This window comes from Protopterus annectens, chromosome 1.part2 (genome assembly GCF_019279795.1).
Source record: "Protopterus annectens isolate FY-2018-M chromosome 1.part2, PAN1.0, whole genome shotgun sequence".
Taxonomy (NCBI): Eukaryota; Metazoa; Chordata; order Ceratodontiformes; family Protopteridae; genus Protopterus; species Protopterus annectens.
The window spans coordinates 831,283,702-831,301,355 of NC_056727.1; the positions used below are offsets into that span (position 1 = coordinate 831,283,702).

At 39.8% G+C, this 17,654-nt stretch overlaps 1 protein-coding gene across 2 annotated transcripts in view; it reads left to right on the top strand.

The window, feature by feature from the left end:
• The window catches only part of HEATR1 (HEAT repeat containing 1), a 1,780,420-nt gene that overhangs the window by 1,316,524 nt on the left and 446,242 nt on the right, over positions 1–17,654 (top strand). For both annotated transcript variants that reach the window (XM_044059100.1, XM_044059109.1), the window contains exon 32: positions 11,161–11,315. In XM_044059100.1, coding sequence (XP_043915035.1) covers positions 11,161–11,315 — 155 coding nt within the window. The remainder of the gene's footprint in view (positions 1–11,160; positions 11,316–17,654) is intronic.

Below are 17,654 nucleotides of genomic sequence, written 5' to 3' on the forward strand. Positions count from 1 at the left end.
TGAGCATATGGTAGCAGGTGGTGGTGTAAAATGTAACAAGGGTAGCTCGTAGTAATAGATGAGAGGTAAACGTAGTTACTTGAGGGTTTTTGGGTGGTGGTTTGGTTGGTGGTGATAGTATAGGGTTATAGAGTTTGGTAGGAGAACTTAGTGGGTGGAGGGTGGGAGCTTGTTAATGTTTCCAATTGTGGTGTTGTTTAGGAATTGATTGAGGTGGTGGGTGGAATGTGGGTGGGGGCTGTGGTTTAATGTATATAAATTGGCAGATAGTGGGGGTGGGTGGGAATTGGGGGGCAGGGAAGACGAGCAGAGTGAAGCCCGAGCGTAGTATGGGCTGAAGAGACCGGGCAGGCTCAGCTAAGTAGTTAGCTGACAGTGCCCACATAAACTATCAGTAAAGTGACCAGGTAAGTGAGAAAGGCTGAACTTGGTGGGAAGATGATCCCAGAACTAACAGGGAAAACAATGTGAGTGAGAGACAGTGGAAATGGGGCAGTGCCGATGAGCACCTAGGATGAACAGCAGAAACAAATTAAGGGCATCTGCAGTGTGAATGTTTTGATTTCTCTCAGTTTTTTTTTTATATTTCTTGTTATTGTTGTAGTTTTTTTTTTCTTTAAAGTGCAGGTAGACCTAAGGGTTCAGGGGGGTGTTTAATTTCAAATCTCTGGGCATGTCTGTAATTATGTATGACCTGAAATGTAGCTATGGTAGTCAAGCTGGAGATATGCTGCTACAGAAAAACTTGGGTCCCAGCTTTTAGCAATCTAGCCTGGAATCGGGTGGGAAACCTGGTGTTATGATAGTTACAGATGAAACGGGAGAGGTAATGGAATGCTGTTTTATAGATTTAAGTTTTTCTCAAAAGAAAATAGACTTTAGTTGGGAGGGGGCAATAGCTGGAGAGGATCATGCAGCTGTTGCTTCCTGTCAATGTGCTTGTCAGTGCAGTGGTTTGATTAAAGAACTGTACAGCAGAATGTACTAACACACACACTAACATTTGTTTAAGTTAGCGCAGTTAAGGTATTTTACTGTCTAAGTTAAGCACCTACATTAGTTTTTAGTCTCTCTAATTACAGGATAGTGTCCGTGGGTGCCCAGTGTGCGAGTGAAATTTTTGAGATTTCCACTGCTTGTTATGGGGACAGAGGCCTGTTTGACCCGATGGGTAGTTTGGATTACTGAAAGAAAAATAGAAAAAAAATGTAAGAGAGCATTAGGTTAAGGCAGCACATGCTGTGTGACTAGTCACCAACAATGGTAGTGCTATGACTAGTAAGTAATAGCTCAGGTAAAGCTGTAAGAGTCAGGGGAAGGGCATACAGTATGTAAGTTAAATGATGCATAGGAGAGTTATAGAAATGAAAATCATGTGTGCAAGTGTGCCAGGGAGAATTAAGCTGCATAAGATTGTATTTGGTGTAAAAATATTCAGTAACAAAAACATCAGGTAATGGTTGTTGCTGCTTCAGCACCGTATAACATCTTTTCTTGTGGCAACATACAATAAAATGGGAATAATACATAAAGCAGTATTCTACTACATTAAGCAAGATACACTTTCAGCATGTTTTAAACAGTCAGTGCAGTTAAGAGCAGTTAAATTCAATATGTGAAATAATCCTTCTGGCTCTATAACAGTAAACAAGGAAAACAGAACATATCTAGATACATATGTGAGAAGAGTTCATTAAGCAGAAATATCTAAAGGCATCCTGCAGTGTTAAAAAACAGAAACAGATAGTATAAGCTGTTGTAATAAAGAATTAGGTATTAAACCACAATGTACAGCATACCTTGAATGCAAGAACTTATGTGAGGATAATTACACACCAGGGGAGACAAACAGCTGCTGTGGGAGTTGACAAAAAAAAAAACTTTAAAAAAAAAATTTGGAAAGGAAAGCAAACATTTGATGCATTTCTCCTGTTTGTAATTTTTATATTTATGCATGTCTATTTCAAGGTTGATCGCTTGTATTTTCATTTTCAGCATAAAATGAATGTATAAGCCACGGTGGTGCAGCGGTAGCGTTGTTGCCTCCCAGCAAGAGGTTCTCCTGTTCGATTCTTGGCGGGAGCACCTTCTGTGTGGAGTCTGCATGTCCTCCCCCCAGTCGAGTGGCGTTTGAAAGACATGCATAGAATGGGTGTGCCTTCGCTGAAGGTTGGGTGTCGAACTGACACCTTGGCACCCATAAAAAATCTACTGCCAATCATTAGCGGACCGGAGTTCTACTCTGGCGACCCCTAACCGGGAAAAGCCGAAAGAAGAACAAACTGCAAATGGTGTATAGTGCAAATATCACAAAATTTAATGCTAGTCTTTGTTGCCAGCACAGCGTGGGGGTAGTGTACAGTATATGCAAGAATCACTCATACTTGAGAGCATCCCTAAACAAACAAGAATGCACAGGAAGGTGAAGGTTATAACAGTATTTTATAAAGAAAATACAATGAGCCATTGGAGGTCTTGTATGGTAAAATGAAGTCTCTTAAGGCTGCTCATCTTCTTGCCTGAGTCAACTCTCAATGAAGAAGCTCCTTTGCCAACCGAAGATGGTCCACAAGCTGGGTCAGGTAAGTCTTCCAACAGGGTGTGTGTGTGTGTGTGTGTGTGTGTGTGTGTGTGTGTGTGTGTGTGTGTGTGGGGCGGTCACCTGGTTTGCCCTCACGTGAAGGTTCATTACGGAAAGCCATTAACTTTAGATGCGGTTACATTCAGCCTTGGCTTTAGAGATGTTAGTTTCTCCTTCAGAAAAAAATCTCACACACGACCAGGCCTTCCCTACAGTACACTCTGTGCTTTTCGGTGGAGCAGTAAAGGATGTCCCTTTGAAGTGAGGCCCAGTTTGTACATAGCACCTGGGTAGTATCACTGAAATTGATGGAACCCTTTCAGCACACCATTTTCTGGGTAATGCATAAGTGAACACTCTCCTGGTCTTGATGGCACCTTCTCTCAGTGCAGTGTACTGCTTTTTCTCTCTTTCTCTTCTACACGCACAATATTTAACATTGTGTTACTGCTATTTTATTTCTCCATGTCTTTTGGGTTTCTGATACCATGATGAAAATGGATCCTATTCCCAAGTCAAAGTATGATTAAAGTGTGTGAAGGTAGCATTGTTTAAATCTTTGATGTTAGCCAAAAGTGCTCTTTGCAGCACCTGCAACATGCCTAGAATTGACTCGTTCTGCATTTTATACAGTTTTACATGTATTGGTAGCATATCTAAATAACACTGTAAATTCTTTTTTATGAGACCCATTGTTTCTAGTACTATTTGAACTGTTTGGGTATCCTTCTTCCACATTGCCATTATTTCTGCCTACATATCCTGGTATTTTATGACTTTGTGTTTCTCTGTACTTAAGACACTGTAGTCACTGGGTGTAGCAGATGTTCTTCATGTTTCACTGTTGCAGTCATTACATTTGGGTAATCCTGCTGGCAGGTTGCCCTCAGTCATGAATTCCAAAGTCCTGGGTACTGCGTCGACTGCTGTCGCTCCTTTCCTGACGTCAGTCGTCAGGGGTATAAAAGATGCGGCCGACGCCATTTTCTTTAGTCTTTCTTGCTGCGGCGCCCGAAGCAGAAGCAGTTCGCAAGTGCCGGTCGGCCGATTCCTGAGATTTTCGTGTTCGATTTTCCGATCCGAAGTCTATTATAAAGCTTTGTACCCCATTGGGGAAACTTTTTTCTTGCTCCAGACCAATGTCAGAAAAAGTTAATAATTGTATTTCTTGTGGGAAGCAAATACCTCATAAGGATTTTCATTCTTGCTGTATTCCTTGCCTAGGCCCTGATCACGTTTCTGATTGTCGGTTTTGTGTTAGATTTAACCAACTCACTATTAAGCATGATTTTGCTTTAAACTATTTTGGACGCCGGTTTAATTATCCAGAAATGTCGTCGGATAACCATCCGACTACCGGAGTTCACAAAAAATGCAAAGAAAAGGAAAGAGATAGACAACCGAGGCCCAAAACCGATGACGAAGCTTCTCTTAAGCCAGTCGCCAGTCCTCAGTGAGGCGCTTTCGCAGCCCCTGATGCCTGCTACTGTAGAGTCGCAGGCCGCTACCGACTCCCACGTGGAGTCGGCCATGCCGCCGGAAACTCAAGGTATTGGAGCCTCGGATATTATCCCTTCAGATGGGTCCGGAGCCGCTGAGCAGGCGCCGGCTTCTGAGGGTGTATTCAGACCTAAACATCTTTACATCAAACCGACTTCAGCTTCAAAGGCAAAGACTAAAGCACCTTCCAAAGCAAAGAAACAAACTCAAGAGCCACGTGGTCAGGCCTCTATGCCCAAAAAACAGATGCTCAAAATGGCCGAAGACTTGATTACCTTAATCAGGGGTTCCCATCCCCCTCCTGATAAGAGGCCTAGGCAAGAGACCGACTGAATCTTCAGATCAGGTTTCCATTTCTTCTGATTCCTCTTCTGATCAGGAATATTCTCTTTCCCCTCCATGAGGATTCTGATGCTGAAGAATCTATACCTTCAGCTTCTCCTCCTGAGGACTATTCTTTTGGGGAAACCTTACATACCATGAGGGAGCATTTCCACTGGGAGAGCCAAGATTTTTCAGAATCTAAAAAGAGGCTCAGGGATTTCCTTTTACTTCCTCAACACAAGCCACTAGCCGTCCCACCCGTGTCAGACATTGTAGATGATGTGTTTTCGGAGTCTAGTCTTACACCTGACTCCTTACCTCCAGCTCCTGTTAAGCCTGACAGATATTACAGGGTTCCTGACTCTCATAAATTCCTTTTTAAAAACTCTGCTGCAGACCCAGAAACTATTTCTCAGGGTCCCAAAGGAGTTAAGGCTTCCGCTGCAAAAACACCCTACCCCCTCTGACAGAGATTCTAGGGCACTAGATAGATGAGGAAAAAAGGTTTACACATCTGCTTAAGGGCCTTAAACTGTCAGTTTCATATGCTCAAATATCAGCAACATGTCATGGCATTGCTTAAACAGAAAATGTTGTTAAACTCTGAATGTGCAGAAAACAAGGAAATGCAGGATTTATTGCACGCAGCTGAACAAGTTGGAAAGCATACTGTGTGGGTTTGATTCTTTAGAGGCCTCCTGCAGGGCTGCAGTTACAGGTTCTGTTATTAGGAGGCATGCTTGGTTAAAGGAACAAAATATGCCTGATCATGTTAAAGTTAAATTATTAGATGCACCTTTACAGCATGATACTTTGTTTGGTGTTAAGGCAGAAGAGGTGTTAAAGAAAATGGAGGACAAAGCTAAATCTATGCAAACGGTCAAAGATTTTTTTACAAGTACAGCCACCTAGGTTTAGTAGACACTGGCCAACAAAGAATTGGTCCTTTCCTGTGTGAGACAGACCTCAAAGGGGCAGAACCAGATGCCCTAGAGGCAGATCCCAGGTGCAAGGTTCATTCCGCTCAAAATAATGGGGAGCTTCTACCTCCAAAGTTGGAGAAGACAAATCACAACCATACAGGAAACAGTCCCAATGACTTCCACCTGCCTGCACCAAGCACTTATCTCCTGGCAGCACGCTTAGGGGGGGAAATTAGCACTTTTTTCTCAAAATTGGCACATTATAACCCAGGACAAGTGGGTCTTAAATATCGTGTCACAAGGCTACAAGTTCCATTTCCATACCCTGCCAAAGGCCAAACGGCTGGCCAGATCTGCCAAAAAATCAATGGGCAGAGACACAAAAACAAGTCTCATCCCTCATGGACATGGGAGCCATTCAACTAGTACCAATGCAAGAGCAGGGACAAGGATTTTACTCAAGACTGTTCTTGGTACCCAGAAAGGACAAGGCCTGGAGGCCAGTACTGGACCTATCTATTTTGAACACATTCCTGGATATATACCAAAATTCAAGATGTTGACTTTGCAGCAGCTTCTGCCCATGCTGGGCAAGAATGCTTGGCTGGTGACTTTAGACCTAAAAGAGGCATACCTGCATGTCCCAATCAGACAAATATGCAGAAGATACCTCAGATTCAAGGCTGGCTCAATGCATTACCAATTCTCTGCATTGCCCTTTGGCTTATCTACTGCACCGAGGGTCTTTAAAAAGTGCCTGGCACCAGTAATTGCATTCTGCAGACAAAGAGGAATACAAATATATCCTTACTTGGACAACTGTTTAATTCAAGCAGAGAATAAGGACATTCTTCTACAGCATCTGGCGTTTGTGAAAAGACTTCTAACATGCCTAGGGTACACAGTCATCGAAAAGAAATCAAAACTAGTACCCTCTCAAAAAATAATATTCCTGGGTGCAAGCTTAAATATAACTGCCCAGATGGCTTATCTCACACCAGACAAACAAAGGCAACTGACTACCTATTTCAAAATGTTGGCAACAAAGGCCCAGTTATCTGCAAGAAAAATTCTGCAGGCTTTGGGCTTCATGGCCTCCTGCATCCTACTAATTCCATATGCAAGACTGCATATGAGGAAATTTCAATGGTACCTAAAAAGTGTTTGGACTCAACACTGCCACAACCTAGAAACTATGATTACTCTCATTCCCTGCCTGCAACAGGAGTTTTGATGGTAGGCAAAGGCTTGTCACTGAAACAAGGGACAGCCATTCACATTATCCCCAGCCAGGCAAACACTAACAACGGATGCATCAGATTATGCCTTGGGGGGGCCCACATGGCAGGAAGATGCATTCAGGCCACATGGACCCCAAACCAAATGCATCTACATATCAATCAAAAAGAAATGCTAGCAGTTCAAAATGCCCTGACAGCCTTCAAAGACCTACTTCATCCAGGACAACTACTGATAAAGACAGACAACACCACGGTCATGTGGTACATAAACAAGCAGGGGGGCACACATTCTTACCCCCTTTGCAGACTAGCCATGATTTTGTGGGACACAGCATTCACTTACCAAGTACATCTGCAGGCACAATTCCTGCCAGGAAGGAAAAATACTCTGGCAGATGAACTAAGCAGAAACCTCATGGATCCCCACGAGTGGCACCTGGATCCACAAGTCTTCAGCATGATAACACGGAAATGGGGATGCCCGAACATAGATCTATTTGCCTCCCATCGCAACTACCAACTAAAAAGATTCTGCACAAGGATTTATCACAAACAAGCATGGAAAGTGGACGCCCTATCTTTCAACTGGAAAAACCTATCAGTATATGCATTTCCCCCTTTTGCCTCTCCTCCCCAAGGTGCTCCTGAAGGCCAGACAGGAGAAGCAAAGGATGATACTGATTGCCCCAGACTGGCCCCGACAGTACTGGTATCCAATACTAAGGAGCTTGTCTCAATGCCCAGAGTGGACCTTACCTCACATACCTCATCTACTGTCCCTGCAAAACAATCAGATCCTGCACAGCCAACTCAGGACTTTAAACCTGGCAGCATGGCGGATAATGTATTCATACAAAACACACCTCTCCGTAAAGCTGTGTTGGATATCATTTTGGAGGCCAGAAGGCCTAGTACTAGAAAATCTTATGCTGGAAAATGGAAGAGATTCTGTGCTTTGGACCAGGCACAAGGAACTGATACAGCTGTGCCAAATATTCCTCAGATTTTGCAATACTTAACTGAGATGCTGGAGAAAGGTCTATCTTTTTCATCTATTAAAATTCATGCCTCTGCCATTTCGGCTCATTACAATACAGAGCCACCAATCTTTTCTCATCCCTTACTAAAAGTACCTCAGGGGAGCCAAAAATGTAAGGCATCCAAGGAGATCACCAATGCCTGCATGGGACCTCAATTATGTCTTGGAAAAACTCACCCTGCCTCCTTTTGAGCCAGCTGCTACTGCTGATATAAAGTTTTTTATCCTGGAAAACAGCTCTGCTCCTAGCAATAACTTCTAAAAGATGAGTTTCAGAGCTTCAGGCACTCATGGCTGTGGAACCTTTTATCATTTTTTATCCAGACATAGTCTCTCTGAGGACAAACCCAACATTTATGCGTAAGGTGGTGTCCAGTGTGGCTCTTAACCAAACTATTCATCTGCCAACTTTTTATCCAAATCCACAGAACAAGGGGGAGAGAATTCTATATTCTTTGGACGTACACAGACAGCTTAGATTCTACTTGGACAGAACCAAAGTTTTCAGAAAGACAGAACAATTACTAGTGGCATATGCTGCAGGATCACAAGGAAAGGCTCTCTCAAAGCAGACTATTTCAAAGTAGATAGGCCACTGCATTCGTTTCTGCTACTTACACCATGGCACGCCAGAGCCTAAGGGCATTAGGCCACATTCAACCAGAGCTGCAGCCACTTCAATAGCCTTTCTCAGGGGAGTACCAACCAATGACATTTTAGAGGCTGCTACTTGGAGTTCAGTGCACACCTTTACAAAGCACTATCATCTGCCACTCTACTCTAAATCCAGGGCAGGCTTTGCCACTGCAGTTCTGCAGGGCCTCATAGCCGCTCCTAATGCTGTTTAGCTCCAGCCTCCCATCCATAGCTTTGGGAGTCTACCCAAATGTAATGACTGCAACAGTGAAACACGAAGAACATAGTGCAGTTGTGTACACTTACCATAAATGTAGGTGTTCGAGTGTATTCACTGTTGCAGTCCAGATTACCCACCCGCCATCCCCCTTTTCTTCTGAAGGAACCTATCTTTCCTTCTCTGATTTATACAACCTATGTGGTGTATTTGCTTGTAGATTAAGGTAAAGTTTATATTGGTGCATGTATTGATAGGCATATAAATTTTGGCTACCCTTTTAGGGGGCACCTGACATCTGGGGCAAGAAAAACTAAAGAAAATGGCGTCGGCCGCAACTATTATACCCCTGACGACCTGACGTCAGGGAAAGGGCGACAGCAGCCGACGCAGGACCCAGGACTTTGGAATTCAGGCCGACTGAGGGCAACCTGCCAGCAGGATTACCCAAATGTAATGACTGCAACAGTGAATATACTCAAACATCTACATTTATGGTAAGTGTACACAACTGTACTTTTCAATGATCAATGCCAGTTTTGTCTTTTTTCATGGACTAATATATCTGGTTTTCTTCATCTGTTTTTTAATTTGTTGGTAATGGATGATACTCTGCGATATAAACATCATTCAATACAATGCCTTGTGGCTCATGTTCCCAATGCTTCTCAGTTGCTTCAGTATTGTAACGTTTGCACAATCCCCAGTGCAACGGTCTTGCCACATTGTTATGCCTTTCATTATACAGTCCTCCTGCCATTAGTGTTTCACACCCAGCAACAAGATGTGCGACTGTTTCCATTTCTGTTTTACAGAACCTGCATTTGTCTGTTTCTCCCACACGTTCATTGGACTTGTGTATATAGTCCACTATCCTGGGCCGCTGATATTAACCTTTCAGCTTTTGGTTTAAATTCACCTCATCTTAACCATTTCTGCATCATATCTTGATCAACATGAGGTTGTTCCTGGGGTTTTCTGTACTTGCAACTATATTTATGCCTTGTCCACATCTTTTGCCTTCTTATCTCATCCTTCTTGTATTCTTTTTTTGTTTTTTTTGGCACATTCAGTTGCTGCCTGATTTTTGTCTTCTACTATTTTGATTTCCATTCCCACTTGACACCAGTATGCTTCTCTAAACATGGCAGGGAGGTCCATCTTAGACTTGTTCTCTTAATGTTTCAAAACTTTCACAATGTTTGGATCTGATTTAGGTTAGCAGATATGTATATAGTCCTAAAATTGCAGATCTGTATATGTAATTGATTTCACGAGGCCCCATACCTCCTTCAGAATGAGGAATTATCTTGGTATGCACTGATTTTTTATAAATCATTTGACAGCCATGAATCATTTTTCTTGTTTTCCTTTCCAATTGGGACCAGTCTGTCACCCCAAACTGTAAGTTAGAACAAGAACAAAACATTGGTTAATAGCTTGGACTTTGTTCCAACATGCCAGGGCTGTTTCCAGTTTTAACGTTAGTTTTTTAAAATATTTCTTCCTGAGTTTTGTTCGTATTTGTTCATATTTTGTCAGCCCTTGGTCAGTTCACAAATATGTCTACACTCCATCCTGCTCAAGTTCCTTTATATTGCATTCCTGTCCCAAAGTGGTATTTTCTTAGTGCTGCAGCTTTCCTGCTTTAAATGTTACTATTGCACATTTATCTAGGCCAGATGACATTCTTAGATCATCTGATAAAGTTTTGACCATTTACAGTTTTGCTTTCAACACCTCGTCTGATGAACTGTACAGTTTTAAATCATCCACAAAAAGATAAGCCTTTATATTTTGTTGTTTTCTGGGAATCAAATCGTAACCATGACCTAATCAGTTAAGTAGATAACTGAATGGGTTAAGGGCAAGACAAAAGAGCAACAGTGACAGAGAGTCACCCTGGAATATTCCCACTTTGAATTTTTTTCCATGAGACAATTTGTCCATTGTCATAGCATAGCTGCAAAGTAGTTTGCCACTGTTTCATGGTCACTGTATTGTAATTAATCATTGCAGGGTGTATCTTATACATCTGTAAGCACTCATTTATCTGTGATTGTGGGATGCTGTCAAATGCTGTTTTGTAATTAAGCCATGCCATGCTTAGATTCTTCCCCTTTTTACAGTTTTCCATTATGACTTCAACAACAAATGATCCTTTGTTCCATTGTAGCAGAAGCTGTGGAGGAGAAGGGAACTACACAAGTCTTCCATGTTGGATGACTTGCTCATTGTAACCCCATTTAGGGGACTACCATGTAACATCTCTTAGATAAGTGCACCCATGGCTACACTATTTTATACTTGAATAGAGTAAAAGCACAATAACTGAAATACTTGGGCTGTCTTATAAGTTGGCAACAGTTGGATCACCTTGCAGTTTCACATCTTACCATTAGAGCCATATATTATTAACAAGGTGACAGAAGAACCGAAGAGTCTCTGTACACAAAATATTGAGATCATATGTGTGACCATGAGCAATAAAGGAAGACTGTTGTGGAGTTGTCAGTAAAGGTGAAGCACATTTGCCATTCACACTAGAGCATTCAGAGTGCCACCTTTGCTGTAATTATGTAGGTAGAAGAAATATGATAGCTTTACTCCGGCTAGTCAGTGTATGTCTAACTTTTTATTAATTATTTCATTTTAGCTGCTTTTTTTCAAGATGTAACACAAGTCTTTTTATGTTTCAGATGATCAGGGACAGAAGAAAAAGAAACAGAAGGCTAAAACTCTGGATCCCATCTTTAATGTTGAGTCTCGCACAGGAAAACAGCTTCGCCATTTTAAGTTCCTTGCTGTGTCCTTCCAATCACATCTTCTTGCTTCAAACTATTTCATTGGAAAGGTACAATCAGATTAAACTGCCATTTGCTTATTGGCCACTTAAGGTCACTATAGAAGTATGATGTTTGGGAATTCTTAATTCTCTGTGGTGAGACACAGGACATAGCATGACATGCCTAAAGAAAAAACAAATCTTCAAGAACTGTTACAACAGGTACTGCTGTTAGAACTGCCACCATTAAATGCTAAGCCAAACAGCAAATTTAATCTGTGCAGTCATACATTTAAGGATTGCTTTGTGCTTGTGTCTTTATGTATATGTCAGCATGCAGTACAATATGCAAATATTGCCATGTGGGTATGTCTTTATGTATGTTCTATACATGTGTGTACACATTTACGTGTATGTGGGCATGCTGTTATTAGAAAGCCATTAATCAATTTTTTTTCATTTGTTTAGAATTTTTTATTTTGAAGGAGCCAACATTACTACATGTATCTGATATTTTCTCAAGATAGTCTCCACATTTATAAATGTGTTTCTTTCTACCAGTCACTAACCTGATCACCTTTCCATTCCAGCACCCCATTGAACCCCCTCCCCCCCACTGCACATTCTAGCTGTTCTTTTGTACACCCCATCACCTTTCAGGAGTCTCCCCTTTTTGAGAGAATATCTTTCAGCTGCCTCTTTTAATGTCCATAGTTACTACTGCATAGCATTTACAAGTGAACAGGTCAGATTTTGTTACAAGTCTTAACTTCATATAATCCTTCCCAGTTATGGGAAGTCAAAGTTTTGATGACTAGTAAGATCTTTAAATGTACTGTGCTTGCATATTTCATTACATACAGTATAAATAAAAGGTAGCCCGAGAACAAATAAACAAAAGTAATGGCAGAAGGCAGTGGCTGCAGAAAACAAAAAGCAAAGCACTCCACTCCACAGAAATAGCGTATAAAACCTTTAATCACCGCTTTCATCGACTGACTTCCTCAGAATACATTCAAACAAAGAACACACCCTTAAATACACATTCAAACTAATTGATAATTGATTGATTGTCACTTAAAACGATATTAAATACTAAATTTCATTTTAAAAAAATAGATAGATCATGATGTTTATCAATACATAACTTCCTGTATTTTAAAAAACACTTTACATTGATTGTTTCGTTTAAACCAGGCGGTTTATCTGCATTCAATTTAATCTGCCATAAGGTCTCCCTTTGTTCCAGATAATTCTTAGTCACCTGCCCTTAAATCCTGTCTACAAACCTCCACAACTGAAAATACAAATTTCTTATACAAATACAGGAAGTTATGTATTGATAAGCATCATGATCTGAGGAAGTCAGTCGATGAAAGCGGTGATTAAAGGTTTTATACGCTATTTCTGTGGAGTGGAGTGCTTTGCTTTTTGTTTTCTGCAGCCACTGCCTTCTGCCATTACTTTTGTTTATTTGTTCTCGGGCTACCTTTTATTTAATTGTTTTATACAGCCAGCATGGCAGAAGTGGCTGATGATTCTCTGTTAAATATGACTATTCATCCGACACCATTGTCAGAAACCGAAAAACTAAATAATTTGTTATTGGCGACTTTAATGGACATTCGTGGATCTTTAAAAACTTTGTTGGCAAGGTCAAATGGGTCCGATAATGTTGTCCAGGTTTCCAGCCCTTTGGAGTTCGAACAGGAACTAGAAACGGTGATTGAGTTGGGAAGTCCCGCCCAGAACCGAGTTGTACAGCACGAACGTGAAGCAAAGAGACGTTTGCCATTTTCCGCTCGTGAGCACAAAACAACGGGTTGTCAGGATTTACTCAACCAAGAAGAAAACCCTTTTCTTTCTTCTCGACAACGCTTTGAACCGCTACATCATAAAATATCGAGTGGTGAACAAGAAAATTTGACCAAGTTGTTGAAAAGGTACAAGTCGCTTCATTTGGAAAACTGTTATTTTAAGTACTGTATCGAGCTCGGCATAGTGCCGAAAGGTTTGAGATTTTTCAAATGCCCAAACGGTGTTAGTTTGGGCAGTACTATGTTCAACACTCTAGTTTCATTTTTCAATGATGCTGGCTTAAATTTCTTAAAGTTATTAATAGAAAATAATAAACAAAAAATGGGCTTCTTAAGAAATGAAATTATAGACATTGAGAAACGGTTAAGTGACAACTCCAGTGAAGAGAACTATCGGACATTTTTTCAGAGAGTTAGCAAAGAGGTACAACAACATTCTCTTGATGTAACTAACAGGAAGCAACAGAAATTAAATCGCGATATTGCTGCTTACAAAAGCAAAAAGGCTTATGACAATTTTGCTGTTAATTCACGTGTTTACAACGGACATGAGAACTATTATAAAAAACAAGTAGCCTTTATTACTGATAAGCATTTGAGCAATGAGAGAACTTCTGTTTTACATGCAAATAACAATAATGGCATAGTTTTTAGCCCTGAAAGGAATGTTAACACTGAACGGTTAATGCATGATACTCATCAAGGGAATGCAGTGTTTGATAATGATCAAGGTGATATTGTTTTAGATAATGAATCAACTGGTGTCAGTAGTGATGTAGGTGCACGTAACAAAAGGAAAGAAAACACTGGTAATTCTAAATTTAACACTACTAACAAAGAGGTTATACCGAATAAAAAACCATTGGGTAACAACCACAGTAGTACAAGTAAGAGTACGGTTTTGACCCGTAGTAAGACTTTTTTGGGGTCAAACTCGTCAGAGGACGAAATTTAAGTGAAACTAACGATTGTTTCAATGTTATTAATCTATCTAAACACACATTTAATGTCAATCAAATAAATGTGTTAAAATATGGTTTGAATTTTGTACCATGCAACAGGGGTAGCTACAGTAGAACAATTGTTGATATAAAGAAATTCACCAGAAAGATTAATTTAACATATTTAATGCACGGTATGCCATCTACTAACAATGGTTTAATTAAACCTTCCTGTTACACTCCAAAACTTCATCATACAATAAAAGTTTTTGAGGAATTATGTATTGCCGATATTAGTAAATTGTTCAATACTAAAAAGTATTTTACTGACAATTTTACTAAATCTGAAAGGAAAGCATTAGAAGAACTTAGAAGCTTAGCAGGAGATTATAGATTTATGAAAAGCGACAAAGGCTCAAACATTGTCATTATGGAGCAGGATATTTATGATGCTAATATGTTAAATATTCTGGAGAATTTAAATGAATATAAAGAAGTTACTATAATTGATATTCATAAATCATTTCGCTTCATTAACTATCACCTTTATGAAGCATTAATGTCAGGTGACATTAGCATTGAATTATACAATTTCTGTGTAGTTGAATACCCTAAAATAGGGGTTATCTTTGGAATACCTAAAACACACAAACAGCTGGTTAATCCTCCATTTCGCCCCATTGTGTCTGCACCTCATTCTATTACGGAAGGAATTTCTTTGGTTTTAGATGCCTGTTTGGGGCCATTATTAACTGATTGTGAGTTTTATGTCAAAGACTCTTGGCACTTTTTAGAAAAGCTTAGGAATTTTCAAGAGAAAGGGATTTTCACTTCTAAAAAACACATTATTTTTACCTTGGATGTTGTGTCATTGTACACATGTATACCCCATGATGAAGGTGTAGAAGCTGTTCGTTGTTACTTATTAAAAAGAAATGTTTTTTCCAAGAACACAATATCAACTATTTGCAATTTGTTGGAAATAATACTAGAAAACAATTTCTTTTTATTTAAAAATCAATATTTCCAACAAATTAGGGGAGTAGCCATGGGCTCTCCAGCAGCACCAGCTTACGCCAATACAGTGATGGCATGGTGGGAAATTGAACAGATGCCTTTTCTTAGTAGCAAATTTAATATTATATTTTATTCCAGATTTATAGACAATTTAGTCTTTATCATTGAAGGGAATGACAACACAGTAGATGCCTTTTTTAAAGACATTAATTTATCATCCAACTATTTGAAATTCACTAAGGGCAACATTGGTCTGAATATCAACTTTTTGGATGTATGTTTTTGGTGGGATGAACTTGACAATAGATTTCAAAGCAAGATTTTTCGAAAACAAACATTTACAAATGGCTACCTACATTATCAAAGTAATCATCCAAAACATACAGTTAAAAATATTCCCAGAGGCCAGTTCATTAGAGCTAGTCGGATGACTAGTAAATATGATGATTTAATACAGGAATTTATTTTTATTGCGTCTCTTTTTGTGAATAGGGGATATGATGAAAAGTTAGTGATGGATAGTGGTAATGAAATTTTTAATAAACACCGAACACATTATCCAGCTATTTTAAATAAATTAGAGATAGATACTGTCAACAAGTCTAAGTCAAGCATTATTGATCCTGGACTAGTATGTTCCCTAGCTATGAATACAGACACTAATTACATCAAAGCTGCTTTAGAAAAGAACTGGAGAATTATACAGGGAAATCAAGATATAGTTGAAGTGGTTGGTAAAAAACCAAACTTCATTTTTCGTAATAACTATAATATTAAAAAATTGCTTGAACATGACAATCTCTCTAAAAAGAAAATTAACACTGTTAAAAAAGGAATGTTCTGCTGTTACAATTGTAAAATCTGTAGATATATTTCAACAGGTTCATTTGTTTCAGTCGCTACTGTGGACAAAATTTTGGAGGTTCCAGGATACATTACTTGTAATACCTCCGGTGTTGTTTACATTGCCCTGTGTACAGCGTATCCCACCTTCTATGTGGGTATGACCACCAGGAGCTTGGGGACACGCATTAAAGAGCATATATACAATATAAAGACAAAAGACTCTAACAATGCTTTATTTAAACATTCTACAATATGTTTAAATTTTAAGAAATTTGTATTTTCAGTTGTGGAGGTTTGTAGACAGGATTTAAGGGCAGGTGACTTTAAGAATTATCTGGAACAAAGGGAGACCTTATGGCAGATTAAATTGAATGCAGATAAACCGCCTGGTTTAAACGAAACAATCAATGTAAAGTGTTTTTTAAAATACAGGAAGTTATGTATTGATAAACATCATGATCTATCTATTTTTTTAAAATGAAATTGTTTAGTATTTAATATCGTTTTAAGTGACAATCAATCAATTATCAATTAGTTTGAATGTGTATTTAAGGGTGTGTTCTTTGTTTGAATGTATTCTGAGGAAGTCAGTCGATGAAAGCGGTGATTAAAGGTTTTATACGCTATTTCTGTGGAGTGGAGTGCTTTGCTTTTTGTTTTCTGCAGCCACTGCCTTCTGCCATTACTTTTGTTTATTACATACAGTATCTTAATGTTGATCAAGTATATGCCATTGATCGTCTTTATGCAGTGCTAGTGTTATCCACCAGGAGGTGCACCATAATAAGGTCACTTACTGGCAAGTCATTGTTGACATTTCACTCCCATCTCCCCTACTTGTTCAGTGGTTCCTACTGCCCTAGACTCAGTGTTTTAATGCAAATTGCTTGTACCACAGTCAGGGTGCACACTTTTGCACCATAGCCGGTGTTAGGCACCTGCCAAACCCGCGGCCGCAGGGAGCCCCCGATTATCTCCCTACATAAAGCAGCCACGGGTTTCTCTGTCTCTTCTGCTCCTTGCTCAGTGCCTGCTAAACATTCGCATGACTGAGTAACTTCACGGCACAATTCTGTTTTTTTTTTTTTTTTGTTTTTTTTTTTTTTTTTAAAAACTTTACCTTGAAGCTGTAGTCAGTCAGATCTGCTTCAGTGAAGCAAGGGACCTGATTAGCTGCAGCAGCCAGGGAAGTAAATTCTAGTTTCCTGATTGGGTGCAGCAGTGGCTGGGGAGTAAGTTGTTGTGCCTTTTTTTTTCTAACACTTAACCTTGTCAGGAGAACCTAGCAAGGATTTGGTGGTGGTGGGCACAGGCTTGCAAGACCTTCAAAAATTTGGGACTGTTTTCTTTATTTAAACACCACCAAGCAAACTGAAGTTTAGAAGCAAGAATGAAACAGGACACTGGTTATTATAACAATGAGCACTTCCTACAGGCCATTATACTGACCGCTTTTTGAACTCCAGCTTTAGTTAATGCTGTATGATGTTTTGCTTGCCAGTCTTAAAGAACACTGGTGTCCCAAGTCCAAGCAGCTGTGGATAAAGGTGGCAGAGGCAGGTCCCCCTTTTATACTGCCCCTCACCAGCAAGAATGTTTGCCTTAAATACGTTAAAAAAAAGCAGTGTGTAAGAAGTAAGACCTGGGATTTGCTTGGTCATGTTTTTTTTCTTCTTAGTTTCAGATGGCTACCTTTTGAAGCTTAATGGCTCAGAAATGTGCCGAGAATGGTACTGGGTTTTATCAGAGCTCTTGTTCTGTCTACTGCAAGACTTCTTTAAGTTTGC